Raw genomic sequence first — 20,828 nt, forward strand, 5'->3', positions numbered from 1 at the left:
CACCAAAGGTAAACAAAAAACCATAAAGATAAATTACTATTTTCACAGTACTCATTAAGTTTCACAGCAGAACATGATAAATTATTCATAGTTGCATGTTAACTGCACAGATGTCCTCACATTTGTAAATGATTGCAGTGATGAGCTCTTCTGATCACTTCCGGATTCAATGCGAGTGGACGGTTGTTCAGCAAGGTAATATGGCGCCCAATAATAACCAGAATCACTGGGTGTGGTGTCTACCCACTGCGGTACGACCTCATGTTCTCTGCTTTCCACTTTAGGTTGAGGGATAGGATCAGTGACAGAATATCGGAAACACAAATATCATGTGGGCAGCACGTGCTGTGCCACCCTGCGCCACGGGCCTCGTAAATGAAGTCCTCGGTTATTAGAGAAATCACAAGCCCTCCATCGAGGTCTAACAATAGTCACAACACACCATACCAATGGCCAAGACGTGCAAAGACCATCGCCACCAAGACATGCCAGTGTCCCAAATGAAGTCAAACCAAAATCACAATGTGTCAATCTACAGCAAAAATCCCCAATGCTATTATCAGTGCCAATCAGTGGCAATGCATTCAGTCGCCAATCAGTGGCAATGCATTCAGTCGCCATCGAAGAGTGGAAATTCCACCACTGAAGGTAATCAATCCTATGAAAAATGATGGCACTAGGCTTGGCCAAAAATACCAATGGCGTGCCACTCAAAGGACCATATCAATTACAGTGCTGAAACACCCCTAAACACAAGGAACTGTTCTAATCCGTATATTTAATTAGTTTCTTTTGCAGTTCTTTTGAGCCTTTTCCGTGCTTGAAAGGTGTTTGGTGTTGATTTATTGGACTGTTCATATACGGTAAAATACCACATCTCGCCATCCATTGATCAGCTAAAGAAAAATCATGCAAACCGATTTCAATCACTCAATAAAAAAAAGTGTGCCTGATTTCACTGAAGTTTTCTCAGAGTTTAATCAATGAATCAGAGTTTGTAAAGCGCAGCAAATCACCTGTGAGGCGCTAGAGTTGCTAACTGCTTCGCAACGCTCTGTTAATTTGAACAGCCATGTCTTGAGTCCTTTTCTGAATTCCCAGGGGGATCTGGCATTCCTGAAGTGCAGGGGAAGGTTGTTCCAGGCTTTGGCCACCAGGTGAGAAAAAAAGGGTCCTCTGCTGTTGGATCGGCGGATCCGGGGGGGTTGGGTCTGCGAGGAAGAGGGAGGCGGATCGCAAGCGTCTGGTCGGTTGGTGGAAAGTCATTCATTTCATTCCATTCATCAAAGGACACACTTAAGATAGTTCTAAGGTTGTCTTTTGAGTTTAAGACAGCGTAGAACTGCAAAAACCACAAAAACCTAAGCCAGGGGTAGATCAGCATGGTTTACTTAAGTCTGTTGTTACCCAAGGAAGTCACACACCTACTATATCGCAGATATAGTTTGGGAGGGGTAGAGAGATTTTTTGGGGGCACAAGATACTGTATCCCTAGCATGACATAACCACAAAAAGGTACCTTATAATCCTCTTTTTCAGTAACCCCAATGGTGGGGAAATGAAATTTGTGAAAACACTGATCTAGTCTTTTTAAAGACCCTCACCCACTCTGTGGGTGGCATGCTTCGTCATCAGATCTCTTCCTGGACTCTGTAAACTAGGATGGGCTCAACCATATTCCAGGGAGCACTTTAGTATGATGTGGCAAGGATGTTTAGAATACAAAATACTTGAGGGTTCTGTTTATTATCAGGATGAGGACAATAACAGAGTGAATTAGGTAAAAAGAAAGTGGAGAGGTTCTTTGATGGGTGTTCCATCATTGGTGTTACCCAAGGATGACCTTAGTAAATCAGGTCAATTTATTCCAATTTACCTGGTAGAAAGTAATAATATGAACAACAGTAGAAGCACAAAGCAAGTACAACCACAATGGAACATAAAAGAGTCACAAACAGGTCGGTTTTCGATAAGGTCAGTCCAAGGCTCAGGGATTGTGGCGGAAATGGGTGGAGCTGATTCTCTGGGATACTGGCACTGATATGCTTTGGAAGCATTAAGGGTAGAGGATGACCTCCTAGAAGACTTGTTGCCCCTTGGAGTCAAGTCACAGATCCCTCTCTGGCAGGCACTACAGTGCTCAGACTGGTGTGGCCCACGGAGGTTTCCATACACAGTGATGGACTGCAGCTCATCGTCATCCACGTACTCACCGTAACACAACTCCAGGATGGAGAGCATCAGGTTGTTTAAGATGACCCGGATGTTATCCTCGGTAAACTCTGGCTCTTCAAAAATTCCTGCACTGCAACTTTTACACTTCTGCTTCAAGATATTCATTTTCACAGTCCCTCGTCTTCTCATCTTTTCCAGTTTCATTTGGAAGAGGATCAGTACCTGTGCTGATGCCCAACAGTGCGTGCAGCGGGAGCAGTAGAAACTGTTGGAGGAAATGTGGAACAATTTACCTGGTCCTGGAAGAGCAACTGCACAAACCTAATGGCATGCTGTAGGACGCTGTCTGCACACTCCCCCAGACTCCAAGCACCTTTTACAACTCACCCATCGGTTTGATACTAATTTCAACTTCTCTTCCCTAATGATAAATATATTTATTATCAATTTAATACCTTTCCTATCCCAGAATAGCTTTTAAAATAGTTTTGGGTTCAACCACTGAAGTTCTTTAGGTCTATACATGATTTAGGTGATTGCCTGTTGTGTGAGATCATTGTTACCCACAAAGAGCAAGATTAAGCTGAATCAGAGGAGCCCTGGCTCAGAAACTGAGGAGCAGAGTCCCAGCACCATTGAGGCGCAGAGGCTGCCAGAATAACAGTCAGAAAATCTATGCTTTGATAAAGGCTTATATCAACAGGTCCATCTTCATCTATCCAATGTGGCCTGATATACCTAGTTGATAAATCCCTTGAAATACTGTTGATGGCCGTAGGAAAGTCATGTGTGTTGCCCTGATCACTCTCCATTTTTGGACTGATACCGGTGGTTACTGACTCTGAACGTGCCCTGGGCTCTGCTAACCAGGCCCAGGACCAATGCACTATCCTCTAAATGTATATGATGACAGATGTAACTGCGATTGGTGAGGACAGCCTACATGTAAATCCCTAGTAAATGGTATGGCACGTAGGTTTAGAGACCCCATTGGCCTTAATGCACTTAAGAGTGCACTGCTGTGGTGTCCGATGTAATTTGTAAGCCAGGCCTGCCTTGCAAACTAGTTTTAAAATAAAACTGTATCCAAATTCGACTCTGGAATTAAAAGCACTTCGAAAGTCCTACAATTCCTTTTTACTACTTACATGTCACCTTAAGGTCTGCCCTAGATGTCCCAAGGGTAGGTGTACAGTTATAGAAGGTAGGAACAATATAAAGAATGTTTCATATGACCTGGTAGGAAATACACCAAAGTTGTTTGCCCTGTAGTAGTGCTGGTAGCACCATAGGATAACATGGGGAGCACTGTAATACATTTAATAAAGTCTAACTTTGGATTGGAGGTAGCTAACGATATCATTCAATGTATCAAAATAATAGGTACCTTAAATCCAACAACTTGGATTCAGGTTTAATGTAACTATTCCAGGAAAGCAGTTTTAGAATTTACTATCCTGAAGTTACCTAAAGCAGATCTGTAGCATCCTCTTCTTACTGGCCAGTCTGTGACAGCCTGAGCCAAGTTACCTTTTCAGTAGGTGTGAAGATGCCTGGGGCTGCAACAATACAGACATTTCTTGGGAGGTGATCTTCTTCTTGGGTTTTATTTCACTATTATTGGTCTTATTCAAGGAAGACCATAGTAAATCGGGCCCATTTTTTCTAGTTTACTTGGTAGAAAATGATAACATGAATAACAGTAGAAGTACAAGGCAAAGCCAAGGAGAGGAAGGGGGCTGGGTAGATAAGCTGGACTTCAAAGGCAGGAGCTGCTGCAGAAACGAGATGTCACAGGATCCAGGCAACCCCGCTTCCTTGATCTGTAGCTAGATGGGAGCGCCCCCCCCAATTGTATTAGGAGAAGGGCTGGAAGAGGAGTATAGTCTGTTATTAACCACACCTTTGGTTTGGGTTACACAGAAACATACTCCAAGGAGGGAGTTTTCCATTTTTAATTCTAGGAGAATGTTGTTTTCTGGGCTATACGTTTGCCACTCTTCACAGGAAGTGGTCAAACTAGAGGGAGGAAGCTTAATTCCTGTTGGCTAGAGTGCTCCCCTTCCTCAAGCCCAGAAATGGCGAATACATAAGGCAGCTTTGAAGAGCTCAGCAGATCACTGCCTGGAAAAGAAAAAGAGAAGAAGGACTGCCCTGCTGGATCTCTGCACTGCACCAAAGAGAGGGCTACACTCTAAAGAACTGCCCCTGCTGCACTTACAAAGCTCCACAAAGGAAGGACTGTGCCTGACTCTAGAAGGAAAGTAGTGGACTCCCTGACCTGCAACAGGTACCAAGAGCTGCAAAAATTACCTGCAAAGCCAAAGAGAGGACACCCCAGCTGACTAGTTATTACTAGACCTGCCCTCAATCTTGCAAGTGCATTGTGGGAGATTGAGTCCTGGCCTCCTACGTGGCAACCCAGAGTCTCTGAACCCATGGCCAGTGCTATAAGACACTTAACTCCCAAAAGGAACCAAAAAACTGGTAGCAGCCTCATCAGAATCGACAAGAGATGATGCACAACCTCTCAAAGCCTCACCACAAAACTTCAACAGAAATAACAAACTCGACATAAAGCCTCTCCATGCAGCTTCACTGGAACCGAGGCAGCATGATGCAATTTGACACGAGACCTCGCATCGCAGCCCTTGCAGCTCCTCAAAGCCAACTCTGGACAACACAAAGCCTCGCCAAGCTACGCCACGCACCAAAGACATAAGGTACAATACTCATTAGACCTTACTTGGTCTTGTGTCTGGCCTGCTCTCCATCGTGGTCAGCCTGAGTTGTGACTTTGTCCTGGTCCAGGCGATCAGATACACTCAATGGGCGCTTTGCGCCTTTTGGTGCTTTTTTTTACCTAATTCTTTAAAAATGTATATTTCCAGTTCCCTACATTGGGTTTTTGCTGTTTTAATGTAATTTTAAAGATAAAAATGCTTCCTGTTTTTAGAAATTGGTGTTGTATTTTTATTGTGTTGTGCCTTCTGCTCATTTACTGTTTTGGTAGAATTAAATGCTTTACACATGCCTAACTCCTACATTAACCCTGATTGCTCGTTTGCCAGGCTACCTTGACTGGACCTATTTGTGATTGTGGTATTACTACTATCTCAGGGTGAACTCAGATCTAATAATGACTCACTCTCCTACAATGACACCACAGGGTAGACGCCTCTTTCTACCACTAGCACCTCAAACTCTTTGAAGCTGTTTCGGGGCTCAGGAGAAAGGCCAAGAACAATGCAAATTCTCTTTCTGCAACTTTCATCACAAGACCTGGGAATAGAGATAGCAAAGGATGCCCATGTCTGTCACTGCTGTTGTTCACTGCAGTTTTAGTGCCATCGTGCGCAAGATGGCAGAAGCTGTACAGCTCCGTCATACTTGTAATGGTGGAACGGCAATGATACAAGTTCTGTGAGCTCTATGAGTGCACAAATATAATTAAAGGACCTGGTGCCTATAACTATTAAAAGGTTCATCCAATATAAAGAAAACAATAGTTCTCTTTACCCAAACTATTGAACTGTTTCTCATATCTGGCTGCAATGTGTTTCATTTTGCACTAGAGGTTTTATTTGTATTCTTCATGTTTGTAAACATACTCTTTCTTTCATATGAAAGAGCTACGCACCAACGTTTTAAGTTGTTTGTGGGAAAGGTGAGGGTGTGACCATGTATTATATGGAATAAAGTACCCTCTGGCATTCAAGATAAGGATATTGCAATTCACCTTGGGGTTCCATAACCTTATAAAGGATCTCAGCCTTTGGCCTTGTTCATCTAAATGGTAATTGAACTCCTCGGTGGCTTGCAATATCTTTATAATGTATGGCAGAGGGTAATATATCCCTTACATTATGCCCCTTAAATCACTCCACACACATCTCTCTCACACACAATTCTCCCACTTTGCCTCTTAACTTCCTTTTGCACAAATCTATCTTAATAAATCCATAAGGAGACCCCCATTCCTTGTTAAATTTTTCTCCATCGCACTAAAACTACGTTTGTGGCCTCAAGATGTATCTCACTGGATCAGTTTTCTAAATGAAGTTGTACAAACTTTGGAAAGATGGACTTCCCGTCTACATACTTTACATTTGTTACCGCTGGCAGGCAACCCCTTGAGCTTGGCCAATTTTTAACACCCACCATGTGTCTTATTTTCATACATCACCAATTCTTTCCCCAACCACCTCATTCAGTTTTCTTCCAGCGCAACAACTCCTCACTCGCTTTAGCTGTGGTCACAACATCCTCCTGTGAGGGGTCCATCATCATTGATGACCACTGGGGTAGTCTGCTTCTTTTTGAAAGACCGATCATTGATCTCGTATCGTTTCATCCACAAATGGTCTAAAGTTACATGTAGATGCCAATATCTGAAGTCATCAGAACTTTCCATATCTCCTTGTTCACCAAGTTAGAATTTGCCATGTTAATTTCTAAATAATAAGCAATCCTACACTTGAAATAATTCTGTGATCTTCACACCACTTCTTCAGAATCATGCCAATAATCGCTGTTGGGGAAAGCTTCTGTTTTTAGCAAATTCCCACAAGTACCATGGATTTCAGATGTCATCGAAGACAATCTTCCTTTAATACAGGGGTGTACTTAGTAGTGACAGGCGACAATCAGGGGTATGTCTATGAGAGGTATGGGTCAGGCTTGCAACATGCAACGTGGTACATGTGTGACACAAACCTCTAAGACACATTTTTGAAGCCACACAAATTCACTTTGCATGGTTTTGAATGGCTTCATAACTCTGGAGTAATACAATGCAGCTCAAGTTGCTGTGTTACATTACCCTGCACAAGGGAGGCATTCCATGCATGTTGCATGGGTGACCCTACGCAACTCCTATGGTTTTGGACGCATTTCCGGATTTACCAAACTTGGTAAACCTAGGAATGTGCCAAAAAGATACGATTCCCCAGGAGAGGCGTAACGATGCGAAGTATCCTAATTTCTCCTTCTTACATCTTCTTTCTGTGTGTGCTGCATTTTGCAGCACACATTGATAGAGGAATAAGCCTCGTGGACTGTTTCTGTGCAGGAAGGTGTCCTGTACAAAAACAATCCTGCTTGCAACACAGGCACCCTTGCTCCATGGTGCCGGGGTGAACCACTTTGGCACTAGGTTACCCTTTCTGCGTCAGTGCCGGGGGAAAGACCAGGAATACGCAATATGCCTTAAACACAGCACAATCCTACCCTTCCCCGGTGATGCAGGGGCAGTGCCCCACCTTGCCATAAAATATGTCCCTCAGCCTTTCCATCACACAGGTCACAGTGGATGATATTGTGCACAATACAATCCACCTCAACTCACTACTGTGTGGACCAAAGAAATGCGGCGTATAATAAACATGGGTGAGAAATGTACATGATGGGTCCTGCAATAATGTGCTGATAACACTGACTCTCCCCGCTTTCTTAAGTGGTGCATCGCAGAAGAAATGTTATCATAATATGGAGCCACTTCCTACTTCTGCCTCAGTCTACAGCAGAGGTCTTCAAACTGGGGGCCGGCCCCCCTAGGGGCACCTCAAGTAATCACTGGGGGGGGCATCTGACTCTGGTCAAAAGAAGCATTACACCAGTGCTTAATTTGTAAATAAAAACGTGCCCATGCCCAAAGCCTTCCTCTTAAACGTGCGGCTGCTGCGAACACGGAATACTGAGACATCGTAATCCTGAAATCATCTAGGGCCTCTTCAATACATTTACAGCCACTCCCTGCCCCTCCAGCTCACTCCTTCAATCAATCAATCAATCAAAGAAATTTGTAGAGCGCGCTACTCACCCGTGAGGGTCTCAAGGCGCTGAGGGGGGCGGCTGGGGGGGGGGGCAGGGAGGGTCACTGGTCGAACAGCCAAGTCTTGAGGTTCTTTCTGAAGACCAGTAGGTCTTTGGTTTTGCGAAGGTCGATGGGGAGGGCGTTACAGGTTTTGGGGGCGAGGTAGGAGAAGGACCTGCCTCCTGTGGTGGTGTGCTCGATACGGGGGACTGTGGCTAGGGCGAGGTCGGCTGATCGGAGGTTGCGTGTGGTAGTGTGGAAGTTTACTCTTTCATTGAGGTAGGTTGGGCTGGTGTTGTGGAGGGATTTGTGTGCGTGGATGAGGATCTTGAATGTGATTCTCTTGTCTATGGGGAGCCAGTGTAGGGATTTGGGGTGTGGTGAGATTCGTTCGTGTCGGGGGAGACCAAGGACGAGGCGCGCGGCTGTGTTCTGGATTCTTTGGAGTTGGAGTTTGCGTTTGAGTTTGAGTGTGGTGCCGGCGTAGAGGGCGTTGCCGTAGTCCAGTCTGCTACTGATGAGTGCGTGGGTGACTGTCTTTCTGGTTTCGGGGGGGATCCATTTGAAAGATTTTTTTAGGATGCAGAGTGTGTGGAAGCAGAAGGAGGTTAGAGCATTGATTTGCTGTGTCACGGAGAGGGAGGGGTCAAGGATGATGCCGAGGTTGCATGCGTGGGTTGCGGGGGTGGGTGCGGGGCCTAGGGCGGTGGGCCACCAGGAGTCGTCCCATGTGGTTTTGTTGGGGCCGAAGATGATGACTTTGGTTTTGTTTGAGTTGAGCTTGAGATGGTTAGTGGTCATCCCAGTTGGCTGTGTCTAGGAGAGCGGCCTGTAGGTTGGTTTTGGCGGTGGTGGGGTTGCGGGTGAGGGAGAGGATGAGTTGGGTGTCATCTGATTATGAGAAGATGGTGATTGCTTGTGCTCGGAGAATGTTGGCTAGGGGGATCATGTAGATGTTGAAGAGTGTGGGGCTGAGGGAAGACCCTTGGGAGACTCCGCAGGTGATCTTGGTAGTGTTGGAGTGGAAGGGCGGGAGGCGGACTCTCTGGGTTCGGTCAGTGAGGAAGGAAGAGAGCCAGTCTAAGGCTTTGTGGTGGATACCTATGTTGTGGAGGCGTGTGCGGAGTGTGTGGTGGCAGACGGTGTCAAAAGTTGCGGAGAGGTCTAGGAGGATGAGTGCGACGGTCTCGCCTTTGTCGACTTTGGTCTTGATGTCGTCAGTGCATGCGATGAGGGCAGTTTCTGTGCTGTGGTTCTTGCAGAACCCAGATTGTGATGGGTCAAGGGTGTTGGTTGCTTTGAGGAAGTGGGATAGGCGAGTGTTGACCAATTTCTCTGCAACCTTGGGGGGGAACGGGAGGAAGGAGATGGGCCGGTAGTTGGAGAGGATCTCCGGGTCGGCTTGTTTTTTTTTTAGGAGAGCGGTAATTTCCGCGTGCTTCCAGGGGTCTGGGTAGGTGGCGGAGTCGAAAGAGGAGTTGATTATGTTGTAGAGTATGGGGGCGATGGTAGGGCTACCTTTGTTGTAGATACGGTGTGGACAGGGGTCGGAGGGGGAACCGGAGTGGATGGAGTTCATGGTTTTTTCGGTTTCTTCGTGTGTGGTGGGCGTCCATGTGGATAGTGTGGTGGGGGGGTCTTGAGTGGGGGTTGAGTTGGGTGAGAGAGGGGTATGTGTGGTGGGTGTGTGTGATATGAAGCTGTTGTGGATGTCCAGGATTTTATTGAGGAAGTGGTTGGAAAGGGCGTCACATAGGGGCTGTGTGTGTGTGTGGTCTATGTTGCTGGCTTTGGGTTTGGCAAGTTCGTTGATGATGGTGAAGAGTTCTTAGCTGTTTTGGGACTTGTTGTCAAGGGGTGTCTTGTAGTGATCTCTTTTGGTGGTGCGTATGAGTTGGTGATGGGTGCGAATGTTGGTTTTGTGGGTGGAGAAGTTGGTTGAGGAGGGTTCTAGTCTCCATCTTTTCTCAGCTTGGCAGCATTTGCGCTTGGAGTTCAGGGGTGAACCATGGGGCATTCTTGATGTTGCGGGTGGTGATGTGTTTTCTGAGGGGTGCGAGTGTGTCTGCGCAGGTAGTGATCCATTTGGAGAGGTTGTGTGCTCCTGCGTTGGCGTCGTTGGTGTGGGGCTGGGTTGTGGGCCAGTTGGGAGCTTAGTCGTTCCGTGGGGATCTTGTCCCACATGCGGTAGGGCGTGGTGTGTTGATGGTAGTGTGTGGGGGGTTTGGTGAAGGAGAAGTAGATGCAGCGGTGGTCTGTCCAGAGGAGTTCGGTGGTGTGGGTGTAGGCTATGTGTTGGCTTGAGGTGAAGTTTGCATCCAGCGTGTGTCCTGCTGAGTGGGTGGATGCGGTGACCAGTTGTTTGTGTCCGAGGTTGTTGAGGTTGTCTATGAGGGAGGTACTGTTGTGGTCTTGTGGGTTTTCTAAGACAATGTTGAAATCACTGAGGATGATGTAGTCTGTGGAGGTGAGGGCGTACAGGCTGATGCTGTCGGCGATGGTGTCGCAGAAGGCGGGGCGTGGTCCAGGTGGTCTGTAGATTAGTGTGCCGCTGAGGGTGGAGATGTTGTTGATGTGGATGAGGAAGTGCATGTGTTCAGTGTTGCCGATAGTGTCTTGGGAGCTGGTGGTGACTTTGATGGTGTCTCTGTGTAGGATGGCGATGCCCCCGCCTGGCTTGTTGAGGCGGTCTTTGCGTTGGAGTTTGTATCCCTTGGGGGTTGCTATGGCAATGTGGGGTTGTGAGGAGAGGTTGGTCTAGGTTTCCGTGAGGAAGGCGATGTCAGGTGAGTGTGTAGTGATGAGGTCCCAGAGTTATATGGCATGTTTGTGAAGGGAGCGGATGTTGAGTAGCAGGCAGTTTAGGTGGTTGTGGTGGGTGGCGTTGGTGTGGTGCGTGAGGGGTGTGTTCTGGTTGTGGACTGGAGTGTTGCGCTGTTGGTTGGTGGGGGCAGGGAGTGTGAGTTTTGTGTTGGGGGTGTTGTGTTTGTTGAGGGCGGGGTCGCTATGGTTGGTGTGTGGTGTGAGGGATGATGAGCAGGAGAAGTGGCAGGTGTAGCAAGGGAAGGGGCCATGAGTGTGTGTGTGGGGCTAGATGTGGTGCATTTGGGGCGGGGGCCTGGGTTGAGAGAGTGGAGGGTGAGGGGGGAGTAGGTGTGTCTGGGAGGGTCAGGGGTTCTGGCGCTGGGTGCGTTCCAGGCGCGGACGGGCGCAGACGGGCTTGGCTTTGGCGCGCCCGCTGCGCAGCCGTGCCGCGGCTGCCATAAGAGGAGGGAAGGGTGGGAGTGGCAGCTGGGAGGTGGGAGGGTCTATCCAATGAGGGGGCTGGGGGGAAGGGGCCGCAGGGGGCTTAGCCGCGGGAAACAAGAAAAGAGAAAAAGCGGTGAGAAGAGGAGGTGGGAGGCGGGAGGGGCCACAGGGGGTTTAGCGGCGGGAAACAAGAAAAGAGAAAAAGCGGTGAGAAGAGGAGGGGGGGCGGGAGGGGCCGCAGGGGGCTTAGCGGCGGGAAACAGGAAAAGAGAAAAAGCGGTGAGAAGAGGAGGGGGTAGGCGGGAGGGACTTAGCAGCGGGAAACAAGCAAAGTGGGGATGGGAAAAAGGAGGTGGCGCAGAAGGCAGAGCGGGGAGCGACCTACCTGCAAGCAGGGTCAAAGGTTGCTCCCTGCTAGCTCGCCACGGCTGCCATAAGAGGAGGGGAGGGTGGGAGTGGCAGCTGGGAGGCGGGAGGGTCTGACCAATGAGAGGGCTGGGGGGATGGACCACAGGGGTTTTAGAGCGGGAAACAAGAAAAGAGAAAAAGCGGTGAGAAGAGGAGAGGGGAGGCGGGAGGTGCCACAGGGGGCTTAGCGGCGGGAAACAAGAAAAGAGAAAAAGCTGTGAGAAGAGGAGGGGGGAGGCGGGAGGGGCCGCAGGGGGCTTAGCGGCGGGAAACAGGAAAAGAGAAAAAGCGGTGAGAAGAGGAGGGGGGAGGCAGGAGGGACTTAGCAGCGCAAAACAAGCAAAGTGGGGACGGGAAAAAGGAGGTGGCACAGAACGCAGAGCGGGGAGCAACCTACCTGCAAGCAGGGTCAAAGGTTGCTTCTGCTTCTCCTTCTGCTTTCTTCCATTGTGACGCCTTTCCGTTTTTCCCTTCCTCCGTCTTTCCCATATGTGTATTTTGTTCACAGTAAATGCTTGAGGCAGAAATATAAGCGCCGGCCCTCAAAAATAAGTGCCGGTGTCGAGCACCGGAAACAACATGCACAAATTAGGCACTGCAATACACAGATAACAGGCCTTTGTTTTAAGCAGAAGCATGTTATTGCATCTTTAAAAAGGTAACAGTGCTTAACTGCAATGTTTAAATAGGTCTAGACATATTTAAACATTGCCTTCTTATACAATAATTGCGAAAAATTCTGAAGAGGGGCCCAATGATTTTTATTTTTCATCTTGGGGGGGGGCGGTATTAAAGAGTTTGTAGACCTCTGGTCTACAAAGTAAGTAGAAGGAATGATGAAACACCTCCATGAACAAAATTTTATGTGCAGGGGCTCTCTAGTGGACACTTACAGGTTTCTGCCAGTTTAGGGATTCATGATTTTGGCCCACACAGCAGTGCAGATGGATGTCAGTGCATACATGCGTACAAAATGGCTGCAAAATTCCTGGAAGGGAAGGATGTGTTTATTTATCGTACCAAGAGGTCAATGATTATAGGACTCCAAAATGTCAGTATGTGGCGTGACATGCAGAGGACCTGGTCTAAAATGTTAAAACTGATCCCTGTCAACCTCACTGTCCTCATTTAATGAGAACTGAGGTGTTCCTAGCTGTGATGGATTGTAGGGACACATATCCTTGCTGGGCTGAACCATCCTCTTGGACTCATTATGAGATGCCCTGTGCTTTTCCCAGTCTACTCAACAATCTGTGAGGCACTTGGAGGTGGTTCATGTTTTCTTGAGACTTTTAAGAGCAGTACCAAAGATCTTGTGTCTCGGGATGAACCTCAACTGTACCCAGTCCCATAGCCCGTGGTGGGTGCTGCCTTTTTCAGACAAGGCTATGGGATGACTGGCTGCTGGTGGCAACTAATGCTAGTCCCAGGTGCAAAGGACCTTTTATCCTGATACATGTAGGAGAGAGGGTCACCCGGTCTTTGCCTTGGGCACCCGGTCTTTGCCTTGGGCACCCGGTCTTTGCCTTGGGACACCTGATCTTTGCCTTATAAATTCAACACCGGCCTCCATAGCTGTGGCCTTTGCTTTCCTCTCAGGATTGTCTATAACACTTTCAACTAAGTGAATTGCAAGATGATAAAAGAGTTGTCCTGTGAGGGTGCAAGGTGTGTGCATTACAGATGTTCTTCATTCTTCTCTGTGTATGTGACGGAGTGCATGCTGATTGTACAGGGGGCGATGAGGTCCCCGGGCTCCCGAGGCATCTCATGGACTCAAGGCAAGGGACTCTGCTGCCTACAAAACCTCCTCAGAATCTGCCTACCACAGTGCCTGATCTCTGTTTCCTCTTTTTCCTTTGGTGCTGGACATAACCTAACAGCCTAAAGACATGGGATGGGAGCATCCGGTAGCAGTCATAGGTTAATCCACACATCATGGTCCATTGGCTCCAGCTTCTCCCCACCTTCATCCAGAAGAGCCCATGAAGATGCTTTCTGCCTTGAGGGGTAGTGTGCAGGTGTTGATGAAAGCTGGAGATTAAGCTGGTCCAGGCTTTCCATTAGTGAACCCAAAACGGGATATAGGGTCCGGTCCAGCCAATAGTTGTGCTACATCTGGACGTCTTAAGGATACAGTGTGCACCAGCCCAGAGAATTTCTTGCTGGGGCAGGACCCTGCTTGTCGTTGTTTCTTTCTGGGCCTGCACTAGCACAAGAGTTCAGAGATGTCCCATTTCTGTTACATGGCCTAGAAAAAGAGGGTGAAGGGGTAGGGGGTTACGTGGAGAGGAACTGACCAATGACCGGAAAACAAACAGCAAGGACTAGTTACCTGATGCTGGAAGTTGTTTTATAGTTGTAATACTTTTTAATTCATTGTTAATAATATTTAATTGATTACTTGATAATTGTTTATATATTATTTTAATGGTGGGCATATTATGTACTTTTATTGTTATGTATTGTTTTTTGTTAAGTGTTTCAAATACAAATTTAAAAATTATATACAATTTATTGTATTTAAGGGTAATCTTTTGGTTTATTTATTTTTTTACAATACATTTCGTTGGATTTATTATTTAAGTCTTTATTTTGGAGTTTACTGGGGGGTTTGTACGTAGGGAACTGAAAATGTATTTAAATTATCTTATCTTTTTAGTTTACATTTATTGTGTATTTTTAATAATATGCAAAATATATTTTTCCGATATTTGGTACTTGCATGTTTTGAATAAAATAATTAGGAGGAAAATGCTATTTTTATTACCTTGAAAGACCAACATTTTGTCTACTGTTGCTTGGACTGGGGTGACAATAGTAATTCTAGCGCCTCCGGAGTCCAACAGTTTCCTGACTGTGGTTTAGACTGTGGTTTAGACTAGAGTGGTAATAGTAAATCTAACCCCTTCAGAGTCCAAGACTTTCCTTACTGTTTTGTAAACTGGAGTGTGATTAGTAAATCTAACCTGTCAGAGTCCAACACTTCTCCTGTTTATTAGAATGGAGTGGGATTTCTAAATTAAGCCCTTGTATATTACATATTTTGTGTAATGTTTGTTAAACAGTATTTATATTAATTTTTTGTCTTTACTACTTTGGCGGATGGGATACTCCGTCACAAACATGGCAGATATCCCGTCCACCATATTACAAGTTTCATTATATCCTATGGAACTTTTAAAACGGCGGGTGGGATATCCGTCATGTTTGTGACACAGTATCCCATCCCCTAAGGTTGTTATCAGTCCCTTAATATTGTATGTTTTAATTTTTCAAATAATTAGTAGGGTTTTTCTATATATTACTTTTACGAAAATGCTGTCTGCTTTAAACATTTATATCTTTATAAAGAGTATATTAATGTAATTAGTTATTTTTGGGCAGTATATTGTTTTATGTTTTTATAATTGATTTGGTTGTTAAGAGCATTCTTGTATTTTTTTATTGTATATATATATATATATATAGAGAGAGAGAGAGAGAGAGAGAGAGAGAGAGAGAGAGAGAGAGAGAGAGAGAGAGAGGGATATCATCGCTCTTTGCTTATTTTGTAAATTTAATGTAAACATTTTCAAATATTTATGTTAGTATTTATAATTAAATATATATTTCTGTTGGTTGTATATATTTTAATTTTAAATGCACTTCACTTTAGTGTCATTACTGTAATTGAAATGTGTATTTTTACACACACATATCTCATAAAAAATATCTCCTAGCCTTCTCTTGGACGATATTCCTTCCATGGTAGACTTGACACAATAGTTTAAATATTCCTTTTACAGGTATAGGATTAGGATAAACAATATTTTTGACACAATATTTGTGCGCCTCCGTATTGGTGTGCATGATAGTTAGTTATACAACCGTTCAACCTATAGTCGGAGATTTCAGCAGTGAAGTGGTCACAGACGCTGCCAACATCTGAGGTTATTAAACCACTAGGTTTGCTGCCGGCATGTGTTTTTATCGATATTTTTATATCAAGGCTACTAAAACCAGGAGAAGCCAATACAAGCCTTCTTCTTTGAAAAGTGAACTTAAAACAGCAAGTACAAGAAGAAATCTCTAGTGAAAGTGTTTTAAAATTATCTAAATTAATACTAAACATTTTTAAATTATCTAACAATCCTGACAAATTTTAAGTAAAATCGACCGAATAGTCATTTAATATATGAGTGCAGATGTATCAAATTTTTTCCCAATTGCTATATTTATCTTTAATGATCATTTATTATCCTATCTATAATGCTATATGTGATATTATCTTATGCATCTCTTGAGCCGATTTATATTTTAACTTATTTGTTTTTAGAAAAAAAAGGTTTTATAGAGTTATTATATTTTATTTTATTGTTTTCTAAAATGTTAGTGAAGTGAATCAGTGCTTTTACGCAATCATATCTGCAGGTTAGTGCATAGGTTTGTATTTGTGTACTCGTGTGCTTTAAAGCACTGATATAAACTTACAAAATTAAGCCAGATGATGGTATTGAATTACTTTTTTAAAAGGGAAAAAACAGCTTCAGGCTCTCCCGAATCTCCAAAAATGATTAAAAGCTGATATTTATCTCAGGGAAAAGTGCCAACCCTGAGTGCAACTGACTTAGGTTCTTCTCTGGGGGACCGTGCAGCACAAAGTTCTGTCTGTACATCTGCACTTTCCATTTTTTTCAAATTCGAAGCATTGTCCATGGGACCAATAGGCTTCTCCTTAACCCCCAAAAATATGTCGCATTTTGAGCATTTTTTAAGAATAGAAAGTTCCGCCATCTTGGCGATTTTTCCGCAGTGGGAAAGTTTAACGCTACACCGGGTGTCTAAAATTATTCTCTTGGACATTGTCAGGGCTGCAAGAAGTGGACAACATAAACAATACTGGAGGTATGTTTCACAGCTAAGCATTTCATCCGAGATGAAATTCCTTTGCCCCCCCACCCCATGGCTCACCTGCCAAATGCCTGCTGTCTGTACTGCCCCCACTGAGGTCCCACAGATCGGCGGTTCTCCCACACGAGGGGCCATCTGTCCTCTGGCTTCACTCGATACATCAGGTCCCTGAAGAAGTAATCCCAGATTGCCTCATCTTTGCCCATGTTCTTGTCTCCTCGATGGGGGTCTGGAAGGGTCACTTCTGTCAGAGAAGCGCTATGTCTGTGGGAATGTTCGTGCAGGTCCAGGCCATGCGAGGTGTGGCCGAGGGTGGGATACAACTGCCAGGGAGGACTGAGAAACGAAACTGAGTAACTCATCCACCGAGGAAGCTTAACTCTTTCAGCGCACGGATACCTGTGAAATCGACCTCGTCTTTGCTTCTTTTTCCCAATTATGTAGGGGAGACATGCTCCCATCCATCCCAGTCGAGAGCTGCAATGAGCTTGTTGCATTCACGGTAGGGCTGACGCTCCTTTTCATTCTTCAAAGGCCGAAAGGTGGCATACTGCAATATCAACCAGTGTGCTCCAAGCCTCGGGGGTTAAACGCCTGCCAAGGTCGTAGCAGCTGGGCAACTATGCGGTCCTCATGTTTTCCACGTATTTACTTGCCCTACATCCCACCTGCTATATCATTTTTAGATTTCCGCAAAAATTGTTTCTAGCTCAAACGGATCAAAAGTAGGAGTGGGCGATAAATTCCGCTCCGCCTGTGGAGTTGGCGTAATTTTGGCCACTCTGCATTACGCTTCTAACCTGGAGGTTCGGCCAAATTCTGCCATCTGCCACGAGGTGGAGTTTTTTCTTGTACGAGGCTCGCCAACAGTACGTTGGGACCACCAGCGAGGATTGACGTCCCCTAGCTTGATTTTCTAGCGCTAGGGGGGCTCGCCCTGAGATTTTCTCACTACAAATGGTCACGGGTGGTCGCGACTTTTCGCTGTGAGAAAGCTGCCACTCGAATTGAAAATCTACTTGAGCAACAGCAAAAGCAACTTGAGCAGGCCGCGGGCTGCTGTCCGCACTGATTTTCAGTGCGGGACGAGCTCCCAGCAATAAAAATCAGTGTGAGCAGCGCCGACATGCTGATTTCCACCCGGTCGCAGAACTCCATGAAATCTCAGTTTTCACAAAAGTCCCCATAATTCCGCAGAGTGAAACTCCGTGAGTTTTGCCCACCCCTAATGAAAAATTACCACAGAAACACCACATGAGGTGCCTCTCAGTGGCCAACCCTTTGCCGGGTTCAACTGACCTCCTCTAAGGTTGTTGATTAGTCGACTGGCGTTAAACTGGTACTAGGGAAGTTACATTTTTGCCCATGAATTACTTTTAATGTATTGAAAAAAAGGCAAGCTCGAGAAACGATGCTGTCACAGAATATTCCGCATCACAGATGATGTTTTAGCAAGAAAATGAAGCGACTTGTAGAAACTGTCATTCACAGTGTCATCTTTTCCTAAAGTCTGCAACTTGTAAAAGAAAAAAATGTGCAGGTCCGCAAAAAACTCTTACAATCCTTTTCTATGACGACCATGATAGCCGTGCATTTAAAGGAGAGCACCTATTTTATGTAATAAAATCAATATCATTACATTTTGATCTAATAAGAAAAGGACTATGCTGCTTTTTTAAGAAATATATATTTTTTAAATATTTATAAGTCACCCCTAAGGCAGGCCAGCTGAGCCCTATAGGCAAGGTGCATTATATTAAAAAGAGGGACATGTGTTTCATTAACTTTGCATGTCCTGACAGTAAAAATACTGCATTGTTGTTTTTACTGTGGAAAGGCTAGTAGCCCCATTGGCAAGTACGGAGTTACACACCGACAACTCAGCAGTGCTAACTTCCAAATGGCACGACTAAAGATGGTACGGCAAGTTATCAAACGAATCGCTACATTTAACCCAACTTGTTGCTCAAGTCAAATTTAATAGAACTGTGATACAAATAGCAACTTTAGAAAGTTGCCACATTGTTGCCCAAAGTTTCCAGTAGCCGTTTTCTATTGCAAACAAGCTGTTGTCCTTGAAACACCCTTCTGCCCTCATGTGGAGAACTGAGAATGGCTCTTACGCAGAGGAACAATGGGTCTGCTGAGAGTAGAGGTTTGACCCCTATGGGCAGGATGGCCAGATTAGGTGTGATCCCAAATGGGAGATTCAAAGGGGAAGCTGTCTTTGAAGAGCAAATGGTATTCACACACAAGAGGGTCTGCCCTTTTGTTTTAAGAGATGGGATGGCATCTCTGGCAGAGAAGTAGAAGCCATGATCAAACTCGTTTTTCAGAGGGCATGTAGCCCGCAGGTAGTCACACCCCTGGGTTGGGCTAGGGAGCTCCACAAACCAAGAGAAGGGTTCTGCCATGTTGGGTGTGGGCACAATAGTGTATACTGGGCTAGCTAGGTGCCACACCCCACAGGAAGTCATCATCAGGCAGGAGGGGACCTGGTAGCCCATTGGATAGTTAGTCTCCACACCCCTCTTGGTTCATAGTTGGCATAAAAGTGGCACCCTTGGCACCCAAACCTCAGATCACGCCTGGACTAGAAAGAAGAAGAAGGACTGCCCTACTGTTCTGTGGATCCAGCGAAGAGAAGCTGCACCAGTTGCATCTTGGGATAACACAGAAAGGGCTGTGTTTGTGGGGCCCACTCGTAGAAAAGTCATCCCCAAGTCCCAAACAGAGAAAGTGACTCCAAGAGTCAGTTGGTTGACTCTCTGCTACAGCCACAGGACCATAAAAGCTGTAAAGGCTTCTCTTTGAGAGCGCAGCACCAAGAAGCCTGATTGCCATTAGATGGTGAGGTGCAGCCTAGGAGACCACGGGCCCGATTACAATGTTGGTGATCTGACCATTGGACTGCCAATATGACGGTTGGGAGGTGGCTGCCAAGCCGGTGGTCTCTCCACCAATGCATTATGAGGATGTTTCTGTTGGGCGGACCGTCGGAAACAGTGCACCGGCATTAGTCTTGGCTCCCTCAGGGAGCCGCGGCCGACGCGGTCGCACAGATGGTGCCCCCAGCACCCTCGGAATGTGCACTTTCTGTCATAGCAGACAGTGAGCATTCTGAGGGTGCTGACAAGGGGGTCCCTGCACTGCCCATGCCATAGGCCCCTCTGTGGCCCCATACCTGCCTTTCCGTTGGCCATTCCATGGCGGGGTCCCCGCTTTGGAAAGGTCGGTGGAAAGGCAAGTCGTAATTAGCACAGTGGTGCCGAACTCAGCACAGCCGTGGCTGACCACGACTTGCACCACCTCCAACCCATTGGGATCTTTGATCCTGGTGGTGGCAGTAGCGGCGATGTGCTGGCGGTCCAACCACCAGCATCGAAATGTGGTGGTCGGACCGCCAAGGTTGCGGTGATCCGACCACCACCGTGAGTTCTTCGACCACCATACTCGAATTTAGGGCCCAGGTCCCAACACTCAAAAGTTGCACCCTACTCTGCTGGAGTTCAGTTTAGTTGCTCAGCATAGAAAGTACTGCTAGTTAAAGAGAACCATTGGTTTTGCTGTAAATAGATACCAGTAGAGCATTGGCAATTGGTCCTAAGTGGGACTTCACTCGATGTTCGTGGGACAAAGACCCCTGAGGCCAAAATCACCCCTCCATTCTCATCAACCAAGGGGTGGCCTCACAGCATCCTCAACATCTTTGAGCATCTTCAACATCCTGCGTCCCTTGCATCCGGGCCACCCGGTTGACCGCAATGGGAGCTCAGCCATAGGACCTGAAACTGGACTGGAGACTGTTCGGCTGATCTTGAATGGTCCTTGTGACTGGTTCCCTATAGGAGCTGGACCCCACAAGAGTTCTATTATAGCCTTTACTTGTTGTGGCTACCCCTAAACCGCAAGTCACTGTAGACTGAAAACCTGCCATTCATTGACTCTTTAAAATGTTATACCTTCAGAACCCTCCAGTGGATTTTTGTCATCGGGTGTCTACTTGAAGATAAAAAAAACATTTTTATTGTGTTGTGTTTTCTTCCTATTTAACTGTTTTGTCACTTTCGGAAGATTCACACTTGTTCCATTAAATAATGCCTGACTGCCCTGAGCCACAGTTATTCAAGGCTGAGCTAAGGTTTTATAAATGAACATGACTGGAACTGAGATAGAATTGTGATTTTATTGCACAGTGAGGTTGCAGAACCACAATTTATATTTTAACCACTTTCCAAAAACATAGGAGCAGATTTAAAAGCCCCTATCGCCTCCTTGCAACACATTA

At 45.9% G+C, this 20,828-nt stretch overlaps 1 protein-coding gene across 1 annotated transcript; it reads right to left on the reverse strand.

Annotated features, from left to right (window-relative positions):
* Positions 1-1,057: 1,057 nt before the first annotated feature.
* LOC138265046 (receptor-transporting protein 3-like) lies at positions 1,058-16,828 on the reverse strand. The gene is made up of 3 exons (XM_069212594.1): positions 16,601-16,828; positions 1,957-2,440; positions 1,058-1,342 (listed from the first exon to the last, which is right to left on the reverse strand). The coding sequence occupies exons 1-3, from the start codon at positions 16,744-16,746 to the stop codon at positions 1,058-1,060; spliced, it is 915 nt and encodes a 304-aa protein (XP_069068695.1). The 5' UTR covers positions 16,747-16,828.
* Positions 16,829-20,828: the final 4,000 nt, after the last annotated feature.

Source organism: Pleurodeles waltl, chromosome 11 (assembly GCF_031143425.1).
Source record: "Pleurodeles waltl isolate 20211129_DDA chromosome 11, aPleWal1.hap1.20221129, whole genome shotgun sequence".
In the NCBI taxonomy this organism is placed as follows: domain Eukaryota; kingdom Metazoa; phylum Chordata; class Amphibia; order Caudata; family Salamandridae; genus Pleurodeles; species Pleurodeles waltl.

What these genes read in the sequence shown, in the direction of transcription:
- LOC138265046 (XM_069212594.1), bottom strand. Translation starts at nt 16,746, where the DNA reads ATGGGCAAAGATGAGGCAATCTGGGATTACTTCTTCAGGGACCTGATG. An exon ending in AGACAGCAGGCATTTGGCAG is followed by an intron (nt 2,441 to 16,600) that starts GTGAGCCATGGG and finishes TTCCTCCAACAG; the next exon opens with TTTCTACTGCTCCCGCTGCA. An exon ending in ACCTTATCGAAAACCGACCT is followed by an intron (nt 1,343 to 1,956) that starts GTTTGTGACTCT and finishes TGGTTTTTGCAG; the next exon opens with TTCTACGCTGTCTTAAACTC.